The sequence below is a fragment of the Wolffia australiana genome, chromosome 8, assembly GCF_029677425.1.
Source record: "Wolffia australiana isolate 7733 chromosome 8, ASM2967742v1".
Lineage (NCBI taxonomy): Eukaryota > Viridiplantae > Streptophyta > Magnoliopsida > Alismatales > Araceae > Wolffia > Wolffia australiana.
In genome coordinates, this window is record NC_135842.1 from 8,274,492 (window position 1) to 8,292,469 (window position 17,978).

The following is a 17,978-nucleotide window of genomic DNA, read 5'->3' on the forward strand; positions in this document are numbered from 1 at the left end:
TCTTCCACTCATTTTATGTCATCAATTTCTTCCATTATACCCATACATCCATCCCATCCCGTATCACACGTTTCTTCCACCCATGAATGTATCTCTCTATCATCTTTAGGTCCATTTGGCCGCTTCAGAGTGCCTCCTGGATATAGTTACCCTGTGGAAGGAGTGCCCCATGGCGGGCGAAAGTCTGCTCTTCATCGAAGAGCTTGCTCGGCTATGTCAAGTTGAGAAGAATGAGCAGGCCAAGTCCATTCTCCAACGCTGTCTCGCTGCTCTCCAAAATCTTGGCATTTGAACTCATCTCTATATCACAAACATTTACAGACGGTGCGCCTGCTTTCAGGTTCTACATGAACATCAACTTCTTTCTCTTTCTCTAGCTCCAAGAGACACACCAAGAGGCAATATAATACTTTATCAATTTACAAATATGAACAATCCATCTCTCTATCTCTAACTCTGTTGCTCTCTCACGTATGCACAGTTAATATCTCTATTTCTCTCTCTTGCAAATGCAACTGCACCCATAGTTATCTGTAAGGATCTATAGTTGTGGTAAGGAGAAGATAAAGAACGCAGATGCCACTGCGGTTGAAAAGTTGTAACAATTAAAAAAATAATTAGAATTTTTTGTATAAAGTCGCACCTTTAAAATTTTATGTCTTTTGAATGCCTTTTTTATGTGCTCTTGATAATACAGATACAGTCAGTATGGACGGATATTAAATAATATAGTAAATGTTTTAAAAGTGCATTTAGTGCATGTTAACATCAATGTTTTTTCTCTGCGTTGCTCCTTTTAAATTTCCCTCTGTTTCCCTTCTAAATGGAGGGCCTCTATTGGCAACCAAAGGGCAATCAAGGAAAGCAATCAAAGACAATAAGAAGACATGAGTTTAGCTTTTCATAGTGAATACTTTATCCCACGTTTACAATATGGATTAACAGGTCTGTTTTTATTAGTTTCAGCACGGACCTGGTTCAGGAAGAGAAGAAGATGGGAGTGCAGTCAAACAGTCTGTGATCTTAAAAAAGGCACGCACACCTGAAACTTGTATCTCAATGTACCATTTTTAAGATACCACATTATGATCTCAACCGATCGATCTTGTAGAAGATCGGATAGTCCCTTGGCACTTTTATCACTCTCTATTTCTATTTCAAAAATAAATCACTTTCTCTTTCTCTCTTCTTTAGGCAACAAATCAGATGCAGCAGAGTTAAGAAGGATGTCATGGCACACAACATAATCAGTAGCGCCAATTGGAGGATGAAGGTTGATGTGGATATGACATCTAGCAATCAAGAATGGCCCCATGGCTGTGTTTTGAACTAGAGCCGTAAATATCCACCAATGGTCATTGTCTTGATCTGGATGGACGATGTTCTGGCAAGGGACCACCCAGATTTGATCTGATGGGGCCTGGATAGAATCTCCAAAGATGGCCCATGATATCAAAAGGGTGGACATAACCTCCTCCACGCTTAGATCGGATTTTTCATCATTTTTATGTAGTTTTTGTCTGGGAACAAAGAGATCGATAGAAGACCCTTTCCGCAGCTTAGGGAAGCACCACAAATTCCTGACAGATAGGGAGAATACCCAGAAAGCACATGAAAAATGCCAGAGAAGATTTAGATCACTAGGATTTATGATACAAAGGATACGCTTTGGAGAAGCACACCAACATTAGGGCAGTGAACGACATCCCTTTCTCTTGGAATCGTGGAACTAGAGTGATTTTTGGTGTTTTTGTTATGATATTCTGATGGATAATTATTGGTCCTGATTTCTCGTTACAGGATAATTTGAGGTCACCTCACTCAAAAGTTAATGTAGCAGATTTATTGGTTCCTAAAGTTGGATATGTTGAGATGTTCATGTATCCAAGAAATCCAAGCAATCTTGATGAGCCTAGTTATTGATCCAATGCTGACACTTAGATATGCTGATCACATCTGGAGGAGAGGGCATCCAACAAAAGATGGAAGAAGATGACTGGGCTCCTAAAGAATTTTGACCCGGTTGAATTTTATTTTATATATAATTGAAATAAAATTTTCATGAAAAGTACTTGATTTATCTCTTATAACATACAAAAATACCAGCTGCATGTGATCTACATATCAGCTGATTTAATGACTTTGATGGGCAATTAACCTTTACTTGCCAACCAAATAAATTATTTATATTAACACATATATGTATTAAGCTCATCAATTATACTTCCGGGACGCAGACGGGACAAAGCTTTCGTCCCGGGATGAAATTTTCGTCCCGTCCATGGGTCCGGACAAAAGATGGGACGAAAAATCGTCTGACGTACCCCGGACGGGAGGAATCGTTCGTCCGGGGTACTCGGACAGTGTACGACCGAATTGGATGATTTTTTAAAGTTTTTTTTCTATTTTTTGTGAGAATGACCTTCAAATCAATTTAACTATCCATGAAGATACAAGGAATTGATATCTTCAATTAAAGGGAAATATTGAGAGCTATGCGTTGATTCCACATTTTTTTGATCTTTCAGGTGCAAGATATCGACAGAATAAAATAAGAAACAAAAATAGTCAAACTGAATAGTCCCATAGGAAAGTAATTTCATCAGTTTGATAGATAGATAGCTAGATAGATAGAAAGATCGATATATACGTAGACAGATAGATAGGTAGATAGATAGCTACATAGAATGATCGATAGATAGCTACATCGACTGTTAGATAGATAGATAGCTAGATAGATAGATATATAGATCGATAGACAGGTAGATAGATAGATAGGTAGATAGATAGCTACACAGAATGATCGATAGATAGCTATTTCATCAGTTAGATAGATAGATAGCTAGATAGATAGATAGAAAGATCGATAGATAGGTAGATAGAAAGATCGATAGAAAGATCGATAGATAGGTAGATAGATAGGTACCTTGCCGGCGGTGGAACACCTTCGCGACAGTGAAGAGATGGAGGAAGACAAGGGTGGGTTTCAGAAGGCAAGGGTGGGTTCAGAAGGCAACCCGATGGTTTCAGAAGGGCGAGTCGTCTAACAATTCCCGCCGAATTCCTTTCGAAGGACAATGCTAGGGCAGCCATTGTGAAAAGTCTCTCTCTATTTTCGTTCGGACGGAACGAAAATTCGTCCAGGAGAGCTGGGATGGTCCGAAATTTTGTACAATAGAGGTAGGACGGGACTGTCCCGGACGAAATATCGTCCCGTCCTTCGTCCCGGGGGAAATGATGGACGTCGGCCGGGACGAATTTTGCCCCGTCTCGTCCATCATCCTCGTCCGAGACGATCCGGAAGTGTATCATCAATAGTTTGAGTTGGTAGCATGTGGGGTTCCAAGATGCAAAGGAGTAAATTTATTCTCTCATGGAACCGTATTGTCATCAGTTACTGATTATGTATAACCCTTTATTTGCTTCATTTCCAACGATGACTTGGATTATGGTCAACTATTAAATCCTAATCAGTAATCACAATTTGTATTGATGATGTTAAACGACGCCTAGTTGGGCCTATGTAAGTGGGCTCTAGCCCACATTCATCCCTCTCTCTCTCTCTCTTTTGTTCCTTTTTCTATTTCGGTTCTCCCCTCAACAGTCTCGTGGTCACATCATGACCTAAATTTCTTCATGGTATTAGAGCGGTAGGCTCACGATCCCGCTTCCTCTCTGACGGCACAGGTGGACCAGCGACGTCCTCCTCCTAGTGCAGCCTAGGTGCTGCCCTCCCCCAGGCGCCCTCGCCTAGACGCCGCCCTTGCCCTCGCCCAGACATCCCTCGCCCAGGCACTGCCCTCACCCTCGCCCAAGCGTCTTTTGCCCAGGCGACACCCTTACCCTGGCGCCCTTGCCAGGCATTGCTCTCGCCCAAGTGCTGCCCTCGCCCTCTACTCAGAGAGCCTTTGCCCAGACACCACCCTCGCCCAGGCGCCGCCCTCACCCTCTCTAGGCGTCCTTCGCCCAGGCACCGCCAAGTGCCAACCGTCAAGTGTCATCCGCGATCACCCCTCTCCAACGCTCTCCACGATTATGCCCCGCCTTGGTGCTGCCCTCCCTCGCCGCCGCTCCTCGACGTCGCCCTCACTCTACGCGTCGCCTGGTGAGTGCCAACCAGCGTCGACCAAGCGACACTCTCCTCGGTGTCATTCTCTCCTCGACGCCACCCTCTCCTCGAGGCGGCCTCCCTTGGTGCTGCCCAACGACGACCTTCTTAGCGTTGCCATCCCTTGGCGTTGCTCTAAGGCTGCCCGTCAAGTTGTTTGGCCCGTCAAGTTGTTTGGCCTGTCCTGCTCATCAGCTCTCTGTCTTGAAGTATGGACAACTTGAGCGACTCAATTCCCTTGATAGAGATTATATCTCCCCTCGAACAAGCTGCTTCGAGAAACCCCATCATTGCGCAACTTACTCGGCCAACATACTGTTGGGTTCTAGAGGCCTTGACATTGATGAATAAATGAAAACGATTCGCAACAGAAGACTTAAACGAATCGAACAACATTAACAAAACTATAAAAACGAGTACCTTTACACGAATTGCATTCGTGATTTCTAGGATCCCGGAGCGAGACGAGTCTAGCTGCTCACGTATACAGCCTCTAAACGTATCCACGCGATCCTCTGCACGTTGGATCTCCTCCTTCTCATTGACAAGCCCCGTTCTACCTCCACCGTCGTCGTTACGCCAGCCCGATCGCATCGGGGAAGGAGAGAGGGTGTTGGGCGATGGGAGATGAAAGGGAAAGGCCCCTGAAAAATTCTAGCCGAGGTGAATTTCGTTCGTGGCCTTCCCCTATTTATATTAAGTGGGTATTTTTCAAAAAACCCCCCAAAACATAAGTATATTTTTCAATGTCTAAAAGACCATTTGCGTGTGACCCTTTAGGCCCATGTATTAATCTAGTTAATGACTCCAGCATCCCAATAACCTGTATTGGCCTTTCAAATTAATTAATTATAGCATCATATAGATTAATTAATGTTGAATCGATTTAACCCAATCGATAGGTCGAGTCTCTGACATGTGGGGTGTCGAGTTACACCTCGTGTCCTAGAAGATACAAAGGAGTGTGTATCGACTCACTCATGGAACTTGTTCATCATCAGTTACCGTGTATGTATAATCCCTCATCTACTTGACGCTCCTTGGACGACTTAGGGTATGGTCAATTGTCAAACCCCAATCGATCATCCGAGTTAGTACTGATGAATTCGAAAATCATTGGAGAACTCTTCTCTAATATTTCACTGCCTTGGCCAAGAACTTCATCGCATCGTCTTCCTTGAGATGTCATGTATTATACCGAGGGTGGACGATCCCATCGTGACAACTGAATCATCTTCGTGAACTTCTTGATGTACCTGAACAAAGACCATTAAGAATCTCATGATTAAAGACTTGTTGGCCATAGTCATAGTACAACCGTCCCTCCTCAAGACGTCTTTGGTGTCTCAAGTCTAAGAACCGCTTACACAACCGTGACGTGAATCAACCTGATTGATATTCGATATAAAACCATTTAAGGATTCGTACAGATCAATTCAGTGAACTCTTTCCACTAAAAAGCACTCACTATCTATCCTTAGTGTCTCCACACTAATGGCTACGGGAACGGCCATACTAATCATATGAGTGAGGCTAGATAGTGCTATTCAATCCGGATACTTCGATATCCTTCTCGTGTATCATTTGAATAAGAATGTTTAGAACACATGCTTAAAGACTAGTGATATCCGTATGACGACCTCATCATAATTTACTAAGTCCGATCATGTATTCATAGACTTCATTATAACCATCACACGTGCATTATAATGAATACGTTCTATTAATGAACATGGAACGAGATGTGGAATGTTTGATTGGCTTGACGTCCACATATATTTCCATCACATGTTTTAGGAAAGAAAAAGGTACATAGGTGTTACCTAGTGATGGCTGGGAGATTATCACTCGGGCCAGTAGGAGTTGGGGTAGCCCTCGTAGCGATGCGAAGTGTGGGGTGCGTAGTCCATCCTGCCATTTGCAGATATCATCGTAGAGGTGCGTGACTTGACGAACTATCAGGTGAGAGGATGAGCTCTCTCGCATTGAGCACTTCATGCTATATTCCACTCCTACAGGCCTTCCTTCGATAGTGTGTGACGCGTACGCAGGGCTGGCAAGTCAAGGCGTTAAGTGCGATAACATCCACGTGCTGTTGGAGGGAGTGCTTGCCAAGAAAGGGAAAGGGAGGAAGTGGTTTGTGTGTGCACCTCGTGGTTGGGAAGGACATCTATTGTCTGATTTCCCTCGCATACTTGGGAATGGATACTAATTGTGTGGGGGCCGCATCGCATGATGTCTTACCATACGCGTTGCAGTTTCCACTAGGAACATTTACCTACACGAAGTATGTCAACTAATACTTGTGAGTCCGATTATATTGCGACGTGGTAAAGGTTTAATTCCTCGCATAGGAGTAAACTATCACGTATCGCTATAGCCTTGGATAGTATATTAGTTTGTATGCTGTAAAAATAGGAGAAGGCAAAGAGAATACTCTTTGTATGATCCCGTAGGATACCACATTCCCTTGTTGGCCCCGCGTTCCCTTTGGCCACACCATCCACATTTCGCTTAACATGCCAATTGGTGGAGAATGTGAACAAACAATATGTAGCTGAATGTGGATGGGGGCGAGGGTTATTATAATACTCCAAGATCCAAGGAGGTTGCATTTTGGGGCTGAGCTGAGGGCGCAAGGTGGTAAGAGGTGGTGTGTACGCTATATCCGTTGCTTGACTCGTCGCATGATATCCAAGGCACGCATGGGAGTTCTAGCAAAACAAGAAGAATTTTGCCCTTTCTAATCTCTCATAGTAAGTAAGCTACAGTGACGTGTAGGAGGAGGCTTTGTTTGGAGCATGTTGGCGAGAGATACATCTTACCAAAAGACTCTAACCGTGTCAAGGTAGAGGATGTACCGAGAAGTAAACACCAATGGTGTGTGATTTGACGCCAACAATCTAGAGTTGTCTCACTATGGAAGAAAAGATGCTCCATAGTCTCAGCTTGGGGAGATGTGAGGCAACAAAGACAACGCAAACTGAGAGATTGACTGATACGGGTCACTCGATCATCAATGATTGAAAGATTGTGTTAGTGAGCTATGTTTCATACCAGGCGCTAACCGCGCTTCGGCCAACATGCCAACGTGCGACCGTGGGTATCTCAAGCCAATGTTGCTACCAAGTCCACCACGTGAGATAGCCCCGAATATCCATCTCGCCATAGTTTAGTGAGATGAATCTCCCCAATGGGGAGTGCGTGGTACGCATACGCCACACAAGCTTCTTTCGAAGCATGTCTTGGACATCCAAAAGACGTCTGATCTATAGACCCCCCTCGTCTGTTGGCCGACAAGATTTTTCTCCAAAAACCCAATGGTGGCGACTGTCTCCCTCGAGGTGACCAGACCATAAAAAACGTGCGCACAATCGTTCCAAAGAGTGAAGGACTGTTGGAGATAATGAATGGACACCAAGGGTATGCAACTGAATACTCATAAGGACGTGTCGTATAAGTTGGATGCGTCCTTCAGGGAATAGAAAAAGAAGTTTCCATCCCTCTAGTTTCTTTTCTCAATTTGGCTAGTGAGGCATCAAAATAATGATGCCTTGCACATTCGAGACAGATACGACATCCAAGATAGTCGAAAGGGAGGCACCCTCGTGAGAACTTGGTATAGTGTTGGATAATCTGAGAGCGCTTTACAATGATGAATGGACCGACTATAAAGCTGCTCTTCGAGGCGTTGATGAGCTGGCCAGAAGCCCACTCGTATATAGTGCGAACACTCATAAGTTCATTAATGGATTTTTTAGATCCATTGAGGAAAAGGATGGCATCATCTGTAAATAGAGAGTGTGAGAGTATCGGGCATCCCCTTCTTGTAAAATCTGGTTGGATGAGGCCGCGGGTGATCGCTTATGTGAGCGATCAGCTAAAGACCTCCTCCATCAATATAAAAAGGGTGAGATAGGATCATCTTGTTGTAGACCTGTCGTAACCTTGAAATTTTTTTTTGAGTTTCCGTCAACCAAAAGAGAGAAATGATTCTCTCTAATGCAGGCATCCACAAGAGCGATGAATGCATCGGTGAACCCAAAGTGATGTAACACTTTGGTAAGGAAACTTCACTTGACTTGATCAAAAGCCTTTTCTATATCCAGTTTCATGATGACATTCGAGTCCTGAATATGAGTGTCTAGTGACTAGGCTAACTCATGAACGAGCATCATACTGTCTTGGATCTGTCGACCCTTGAAAAAACTGCACTATTCAGGTGAGATAAGTCTATCAAGGAAGGTCCCAAGTTGATTTGTAATGGTCTTGGAGGCAACTTTATAGTATACATTACAAAGACTAATAGGGAAAGTCTCTAAATGAAGCTGGGTTGTCCACTTTTGGGATTAATGCTAAGAAAGTGGATTTCCAACTTCGAGGTAGGACTTTGCATGTAAAGATCTTCTTGAGAGCAATCACCAAGTTCACCCCTACGATATCCCAACACGTGATATAGAATTATGCTAAAAATCTATTTGGTCCCGGAGCCTTATTCCTACTTAAGGAAAAGACTACCTCCCTGATCTCTGTTCTCGTAGGAAGGGCTATGAGTAATGTGTTTTCCTGGTTAGTCACCAAATGAGGGATGGAGGCGAGCGATAATATTTGACACCAACAATCGCTAGATGGGAGGGGTCTTGAATATACATCCCTAATAGGCTCGTATAGTTAGGTTTTCTTACGGGCTCTATAGCAAATCAAAGTGTGAAAGAAACATGTATTTCTATCACCTTCTCGCAGCCATTGGATACACAATTTCTGGAGGTAGAAAATCTCTTGTCGTGTCATTCCATCCTCAAGCTTCTCACGTAGGCTATGCTGTCGCTATCCCTCGTCTGTCCAAGCATCCAGTAGTTATCTGTTAATAACAGCTAGCTCCATTTTGAGTGCTTCAACTAGTGCATTCACGTCTCCAAATACATGTTGATTCCACCATTTCAGGTGGAACTTAAGGTTCCACAATCTATAAATGAAGTTCTCCATAGGCGATGTGGAGATCGTTCTATGTCAATGGCTGTACACAAAACAATGAAAGTCATTATGCTCCAACCACATAGCTTGGAATTTGAATGGGGGACGACGGACTCGAGTATTCAAATCTGTGAGAATGAGGATTTGTGAGTGGTCTGAGTAATATCTCGGTAAGAGCTCAATCATGATAGTGCAATGCACTAGTGCAATATCATTAGTAAATTGACGATCGAGTCCCATACGCGCGTCTGTTTGGCTCTCATTTTACCACATCCATCTCTCGCCTATATTGGAGGGTTACACTAGTGAAGCCTGATGAAGAAAGTCATTGAATGCTTTCATGGATCTTGACCTAGGCGACCGACTTTCTTGGCATTCACTGACTACTCGTACGCAGTTGAAATCCCCCGCTATAAACCACCAGAGATCAACAAGACGAGGATGGGTGTGTATATGCTAGATAAGTTCCTACCATAAGGCCTCTCTCTTTAGGTATCTATGCGAGGCATAGACTACCGTGAGTATATAATGCGAAACGGACGATTGAACGGCAAAAGTGACATACTGGGTCCCTATGCTAAGGAACTCCAACGAATAGTCTCGTGTCCAAAATAACTAGAGCTTATTCGAGGAGTAGCAATACACGTGATCCATTTTGAATTTCCTCATAATGGAGTGTTATCTGGTGTAGTCATCGGTTCAATAAGCCCGACTATTCTTAGCTTGTGCTTATTGATGAGGGACATGAGGTGGGATTGGGTAAGAGGGTTGCCTATCCCTCGGCAATTCTAGATGAGACTAGGAATCATAGTACTATCGGCTTTTGTGGCGCACTGTCGATCGGGTGTTATATATGCAACGAGTTTGAAGCGTATCTGAATGATGTCCAAGAGGTGCGGGGTGTCCGTATTTGAGTCCTCAGATATGGAGGCATCATCGTCCTCCTCGCCAGTGGAAGCAAGTCCACTAGTGTCCCCACATGTGTCATCTCTAGGGAGAGAGGCTTGATGATCATTCAAGCATTCCTCCATAGCAAGTGGTATATGGGATGGGTAGGGATCAAGCAGAGGGTCCAGTGGGTGAGGGAGAGATAGAGGGGGTATGTCGGGGGGGTGGGGGAGTGGAAAACTAAGTGGGGGTGAGTGAGAAGATAGGTGGGGGCGAATGAGTGGGGGTGAGTTGGAAGGTGGGTGGGGGGGGATGGCAAGGGATGGGCTGGCTAGGAGGCGTAGGTTGGCTAGGAGATGAGCAGAGAGGGGTACGTGTGGTGGAGAGCGTTGGGACTCGTCGGGAAAGAGAGTGGAGGAATGGAGTGGCTAACAGTAAATGGAGATGCGGGTAAAGGACATGGGGACGGTTGCTGAGTAGGGGGTGGTATGGAGGGCTGGGAAGATATTGGCTGAGAGGGACTAGGGGAAGGGGAAGTCGGGGCAACATGTGGGGCACTAGCACGACTCATCCCTCCCTCGAGGCGGCTATGAGTGTCAGATCCAACCGCTACCTCTAGGGGAGCAAAGGCATTCGAGGTCAGTGTAGGGGACTGAACCTCTTTCCTTTCGTCCGATAAGTGGCTAGTAGACGGGGCATCTTGTGCCCTAGGTTTGGGCGCTTATCAGCATCCTTCTTCACCCAATGTGCCGCTTTAGGAGTAAGTCGGACCGAAATAGATTTGACCGGCACAAGGCCCTAGGCTAGGGAGGGCGACCCACTCGATACACCCAATAGTGAGGTGGTCAGCCGCGCAGTAGACAACGATTTCTGGTTAGGGCGGCACCCTTGGGTAAAGGCTTTCACCTCAGCTATATAATTATCATAGGGTAATGGGGGGAGGTAGTCCGTTTGGGGGGCTGAAGTGGCATGTGTCACCTTTTGGCGACACATGGGAATGGTGTGTCCCAAAAGTGTGTAGTGTGTACATAACTATGGGAGGTTCTTGTACACTATGGTATGGTGGATCATTTCATCCACATTCCTAATAAGAATCATGCGATGGATAGGGACTAATAGATCGATCTTCACACAAACCTGCACATATTCTGGGTGGTTGACCAGATGTGTGTCTTTGTGAAGACGTATGAATGTTCCTACAACACTGATTAATGACTCCAAGGTAGTGGGTAGCCTTTCCAGACTGGGATTGAATGGGAGGCATGATCACGTGAGGTGCTCGTCTGTTTCGTAGTCCATCATACGTATGCATAATGGATCCACTAATATTCCAGGTGATACGATTCCAAGCTTTCTAAAATTGGCTTCCAATTGGAAGCGAATATAGACACTATGATGGTTACGCGTGTCGATAACCACTGGTCCGAGAAAGTGCCCTAGTGCTAGATATATCTGAGAGATATCATCTATAAGGGGATGCTTGGTAGCGAATCTCCCTATCAGGTTGTAGGCGAATGACATGGCCATTCTCGTGACCTCGGCTTTTGTAAATTCAACAAGGCGTACTCCCTGAGATTCGGAGTAACCTTGCATCGGGGTCCTGTCATCATAATGGAGGGGAAGTACAGTGTTCAGAGTTTTTGTGCAGTAGTCATTTGTGTAGGTACAACAACCCTCCCCGCCCATGTCATCGGTGGTGTCGGACTGTCTATATGTCTGTCTCGCCCTATTTTGGTACATGCAGGTTCAGGCTGTGTAGCCCGTTTATTCATAGTGTGACTAGTTCCACTCGGTTGTCTGACCAAATCAGTATGGGCATGAGGTAAGTCTATCTTGGGAGCGGCTTGTACGACCGCATCGGGTCAAACCGGATCCATCGAGTCAGCCCGATCAGGATAGGTTTATTCGCCTGTGTCATCCCCATCCCGAGCAGACGGGTTAACCTGGCCTAGGTTGGCCGGTTCAATTAGGGCAGGTCTGACCGTTTCAGCCAGGTCAATCTGATCGAAATCAGCCAATTCAGTCGGTTCAGGCTCGGTTGATGTAGTCGGGTAGGCTCGGTTGGTATCAGCCGGGCGTTTGCCGATTTAACTAGGTTGACCTGGTCTTGTTCGGTTGCGTCGACCAGGTCAGACCTGGTCAATTTGATCGGCGATTAGATCGATTGGTTCAACATGGCCGGAATTGGTTGTGTCGACTAGGTCAACCCAACCATACTCGACCCGACCAACTTGGTTTGGCTTGGCTGAGTCGACCTGATCGTCTGAGTTTGATTGGGCCGAATCGACTGGGTTGACCCTGCCTGATTCGGCCGAGTTGACTTGGCCTGATGCATTTGGGTCGACCTAGCCCAAGTAGGTCGAGTTGACCAGGTTGACCCAGCCTAACTCGGCCGAATCGACTCGGCCTGACTTGGCTGGGTCGACCAAGTTGACTAGGCCACAGTCGGCCGAGTTGACCAGGTCGACTCGACCTAATGCGCCTGAGTCAACTCAGTCCGACTCAGCTGAGTCGACCGGGTTAACCTGGTCTGACTCTACCAAGTCGACCGGGTCGACCTGGGTTGACTCAATCGAGTCAGCTCGGCCTGACTAGGCTAGGTCGATTAGGTTGACCCGGTCTATTTCTGCCTAGTGGACCGGGTCGACTCGGATAGACTGAGCTAGGTCAGTTGAGTCAACACGTCCATAATCCGCTGACTCAGCATGTGGGCAGGGTTTTTGAGGTGGCACATGCATGTGCCAATCACAACTGTCCATTTGATGGCCTAGTGATGAATCTGACAACGCATGTGGCTTTAAGTGGTCAACAAATGCAGGTGCCACATTCAACGATGTTTCTGACAACGCATTTACTGCGTTGTTGGATCTTTGGATCGGCATTGCTGGTGTGGCGCATGCAATGGCCATATTTTGATGCATTTCATTTTGGGGAGTCATGGCAGTCGTTTGATCTGACGTGCCCATGTCATCGCTCCCAATGCAAAAAGGCGCAGTTAATGAGTTATCGGCATTTAACGTCAACGGCTCAAAAATTTGAATCGCAGGTGGGTGTTCCCGGGCCAATCGTTTGGACAGCTGTGATCTAGACACGTGTCGCTACCAACAGTTTAGATAGATGGACAAAATAGCTCGCTCCTAATAGCATTAACTACTGTTGAGAGTGGGGGGGATTTGGTTGTTTTTTTGAATTTTTCTTATTGCTTTTGTGTTATATGGGCCTTCATATCTGTCCAGGCTATCAGATCCGATGGCCTGAATGAATCTTGTGCGTGAAGTGGCCATCACATGTTCTTTTGACGTGTTTGACACGTCAGAAGAACTGTGCATGAGTTCTTCCAGTTAGGCAATTAGTCCCTGCTAACCTTCTCACGTGCGTGCCACGTCAGGCGGCCAGCTAAGGAACCCATTTGACTCCCCTGCCCGCATTGGATTGCGGGCTGTGAGAAAAAAGACCTGGCAACGACGAATTCAAATCGAAAAAGGTGATCAAGCAATGTAGAGAATAAGCAAATATCCATATGGATGGATTCATCTCCTCAAGACGAACAAAATGAATATAGGTTCAATATATTTATCCCATCGGAATCAAAAGATATTGTCAGTTTAAAATTCGACAAATGAAAACTTACCTTAAGGATTCAATGGCCTCGATTCCGAGTCATAGGACTCTGTTTGTGACGTTCTTGTAGTCAATTCAATTCCTATAAATTGAGGCCTTCCAAATCCAAAGAAACAAAAATCAATTCGATCCTACTTCATTCATTCTCTGTAACTCATCTCTATGTAACTCTTCGTAACTCCTCTCTCCTTTCTCTATTAGTGATGAGATTAGATAGTAAAAACTGGATTTGAGAGATGAGAAAATGTAACGAAAGATAATGAAAATCAGTAGTATAATTAAGATGATAACATTAGATAGTAAATAGTAATAATTAAGATTTGAAAACATTGAGCAGGAGCGAGGATGAATTGACTATAACGAGAATAATGCAAAGGAGTGAGGTAAATATCACGTCATATAAGGTGAACGATGAGTAAGATAATGACAAGATGCTGACATGAATGTGGTACGAGATGATTAGAGAGTGTACGAATGTTATGCAATGTATGAATGTGATGGTGAAATCAATCTTAGAAAACAATGATGTCAAAAAGAAATAAAGTGAGGTGAAATAAATTGAAACGATGATACTAATCATGGATCCTTACATCCCATCAGGGTCACTATAATTTATGATAGCAGGTAGGCTCCCCTTTTTCCTTGCTGCCTGTTTTGACAACATCTAGGCCACCAAGAACTAGCTAGATGGATCTCAAAAACTCACTAGCTTTCAATCAGTCCACACGAATAGCTTTCAAGCAAGTTTACATATGATTTTGATAATGATCCAAGCATCTATTGTTAGATTAGAGGATATGTATGGAAAGGGAGGTGAAGATAAAGCCTCCCTAGAACTTTCAGCTTAATTGGCTTGACACAATGTCAAAAGTCAAGCTTTAAAGTTGGAAGAATCTGAGTCATCCATAATTTCTCTCTCTTCATCTTTGGTGTTGATGCTTCCTCATATTTTATTGGTGGTGAAATGTACTAGCATCAGTCATTTAATGTTTTGTGTGTTTACCTTCTCTTTCGCAACTGTGCAATCGGGAATGCCACATGTACCTACATTGAAGAAAAAGAAAAAGATTAATGTGACATGGCAACACGCCACCACATGCCACATCACAAGATTCCTCTCTTTTTGTCCTTTTCTAGCACATGACACGCTCACTCGTGTCATTCATGTGAAAAAGGGAGAAACTCCTCAATCCTTATCTAACGAGGTATGTGTTTCCGCATGCCACATCAGCACTTATCTCTTTTTTAATCAGTTGCAGGGGTACATGTGTGTGCCACATGGACCACTATAAATTTTGACGTTTCTCTTTTGCTGTTTTATTATTTTTCTTCTTACTCTATGAATTGCATTAGTGGAAATTTATATCGCTCCTTTTTTTCCATTCCTCCACATCGCCCTTGATAACATCATCAATTTGTTGTTTAATTCAAGTAATTAGCACAGTTTTATCCCTTTCAAGAATTGAAAATAGGGTTGTTATCATATATTTACATGTGAATTACTATTCCAATTGAACTCTATTTTTTTCTAATTTTATGTTAATTTGTTAACCTTATGGAATTTATTTAAGCTTGGAATAACTCTATTTAAATGGAATCGGTAAGGTTAAACACTAAGATTAATGTTAATTAATGTGGGGATGATTTACTGAATTTTCTAGATTTTTCTTGAATTTTATTGATTTTTTTTGAATTTATTTGAGAAAGAAATGAATTTTAAAATAGAAAAAGGATATCATGATAAGGGAAATAGGAGTTTATAGCAATTTCTAAAGTTAGAGAAACTGAGTATCCAATAAAATTTTGGTTGTAAATATACCCTTAAAACAGCTTTCGGTCATGTGTTGTAGACATAAATATCCAATAAAACTAATTATAAGGTTTGATTGAAGTAATATGAATTTTTCTATGGTTTGTTTGAGGAAATATCAAGGAGAGAGAATCGGAGAGGCATATTTCCATTTACTTTGGGGCGGCGTTGGTTTGCATGCGTGAATAAAAGCAGGAACTTTTGCGCAAAACGTTAAGAAACTGAGTACGCGGCAGTAAAATCTCGTCCATCGAAAGGGAATCTGACGGCTTTAATGCAGTTGGCAGTGATATATCTTAAGGGCGGTAAGTGCACCGCCCTGGATGTGTAAATAGCTTTTGATGCACGGGACGTGATGTGGTGACGCCTAAGTGGGGGTCATTTGTAAAAGCACACAGGTAAGTGCGAATCGAAAGGTATTTTTATTTATTTATTTTATTCTCTTATATTCAGCCCGGGGGGTATGTAGCATGTCAAGAGAAAACCCGCCAAATTGACTATAAATTTTTCTGGCCAATCAGAAAACGACACAAATTATGGGTACATAAAAAATTAAATTAAATAAATGAAATATTGATCCAACGACCAGGATTGGATAATATTGATTTATTAATTACTCTTAATCCTGAAGTCAGATTGAGCTCAAATTTATGAGATTGATTATCTTGACCTCCTCTTTCTATATATATGGCTCGATCAATCAGATAAAGCCTACATTCATGGATAAAAATTAATTATATATTAGGGGTAAAATGATAATTTTTACCATTTAACCTAAGTATGAAAACTGAAATTTGAGTTGAGTAGGTCATTCTAGAGGGGGCTCTTTCACAGATGCAAGGCAGAGAGGAGAACCAGCCTAGATCAACTGCATTTTGTATTTTTACTTCATTGTATTATAATTTTAGTGGATTTGAGATTATTTGTTAGTGAAATTTTTTATTGTTCTTCTTGATCTTAGTCTGAAATTTTAAATCGCTTGGCTTGAGCAGCATGTACAATCCCTTACTAGGATTAATGCGATTAATTATTGAATTAAGCTAACTGTTCCACTTGTACACAGAACAAAAAAATAACAAAAAAGGGGATTAATTTCTATGTAAGAATAGATTAAGTTTATGAAAAAGTAGTGAGTGAGTTTCGATACCTAGTTCCCCAAAAAAAAATTAAATTAAATTTTTTTCTTAACCCCTCTACTTGACTCCTTTGATCCTTTTTATTGGATCAAAGAAGTCAATTTATAGAAACTTAATTATTCTATTCTTCCCATCTCCTCTACCCTCCCTTATAATTTCTTCATATAATTAGGGTAAGTTAATCTTCACTGAAGATCAAATTAACCCTAATTAGGATCAGATCACTCAAGTAGATCAATAATTGACTTACCTTATTAGCCTCCCTTGGACGATCCCTATACGCATCATTATAGATCTTAAGTTAGGGGGTCTATAAATTTTATTGCATAAGTGTAAATCAACAAAGATAAGGGATTAAAACTGGATAATTCACCCCTTTATTTCTGGCTTATCAATTGCCGTTGTTGCCGCGGAGGCAACACTAAGAAATTTCAATTTATTTTCATTTCTATCAATTGAGTGTTCATGTACTTCGAAAGTTTTTTTTTGGCTAACGACAAACGTGTGCTTGTCTTTTAAATTGGTGATTTTGTGTGAAGATTAGTTCAGAGTTTGAATCAGAGAACAATGACATAACTGAGGAAGTAGCAAACTCCGACTCAACCGAATCACATCACAGTTCACCCACACCCATCGAAGAGACAAGAACTACAATCCCACCAATGGACCCTGCAGGAAACATAGGAAATCCTGAAGTAGTCAATGAAGGAAGGAGGAAGATTAGAGAACACTCAACCCCATCAGAAACTCCTATTTGACCAGGATATCTGCCCCCATTGGAGATGATGTGATGTTTAGGATAGATCCCCACCAATTCCAATTGTTACCATCCTTTTTAGGGAAAGAAAATGAGGAACCATATGATTTCTTGGGATGATTTTATGAGGCTTGTGATAGTTTTAGTTACCCTAGGATCTCAAAAGAAGCAGTAAAAATGAAATTATTCCCTCAGTCCCTGAAAGATAAAGTTAAGGACTGGTTTAGAACATTGTGAACAAATTTTGAATCATGGAGTGAAATGGAAAAAAAGTTTCTTGAAGAAGTACTATTCAAAGGCATGGACAAACTCATTTATAAGAGAAATCAGAAACTTTCAACAGAGAAATGACACCTTTAGTGAAGCTTGGGAGAGATTGATGGGGCTCATACAAAAATGCCCACACCATGGCATTCTCACATGGGAGTTGGTGCAAATCTTTACATGAAGGGTTGAATGATGTTGAAAAGGGAAGACTGGATATTTCTAGTGGAGGTGCACTAGGAGACATGTATGAAGATGAAGCTATGGCCCTCCAACAGAAAATGTTAGACAATTTAATCTACCACCAAGATGCTTCCGATCATATACAGGTCACTCCTCGAAAAGGTGAATTGTTGGATGTTAGAGGAGTTTAAACTCAGATTAACATGGACAGACTTCAAAAACAGATTGGGGTCATGA

General features: G+C 42.9%; 1 protein-coding gene and 1 non-coding gene across 18 annotated transcripts in view; one reads left to right on the forward strand and one right to left on the reverse strand.

The window, feature by feature from the left end:
- Positions 1-2,120, forward strand: part of LOC144706432 (ARM repeat superfamily protein) — a 56,930-nt gene extending 54,810 nt beyond the window's left edge. For 6 of the 17 annotated variants that reach the window (XM_078579379.1, XM_078579374.1, XM_078579380.1 and 3 more), the window contains 2 exons: positions 110-340; positions 961-1,180. In XM_078579379.1, the coding sequence (XP_078435505.1) occupies positions 110-292 (183 nt within the window). In that variant the 3' untranslated portion in view covers positions 293-340; positions 961-1,180. The other 11 variants (XR_013582250.1, XR_013582252.1, XR_013582256.1 and 8 more) reach the window with 11 other exon arrangements.
- A 15,480-nt stretch (positions 2,121-17,600) lies between these two features.
- Positions 17,601-17,708, reverse strand: LOC144707268 (small nucleolar RNA R71). The gene has a single exon (XR_013582429.1). It is a non-coding gene; the product is annotated as a small nucleolar RNA R71 (small nucleolar RNA).
- Positions 17,709-17,978: the final 270 nt, after the last annotated feature.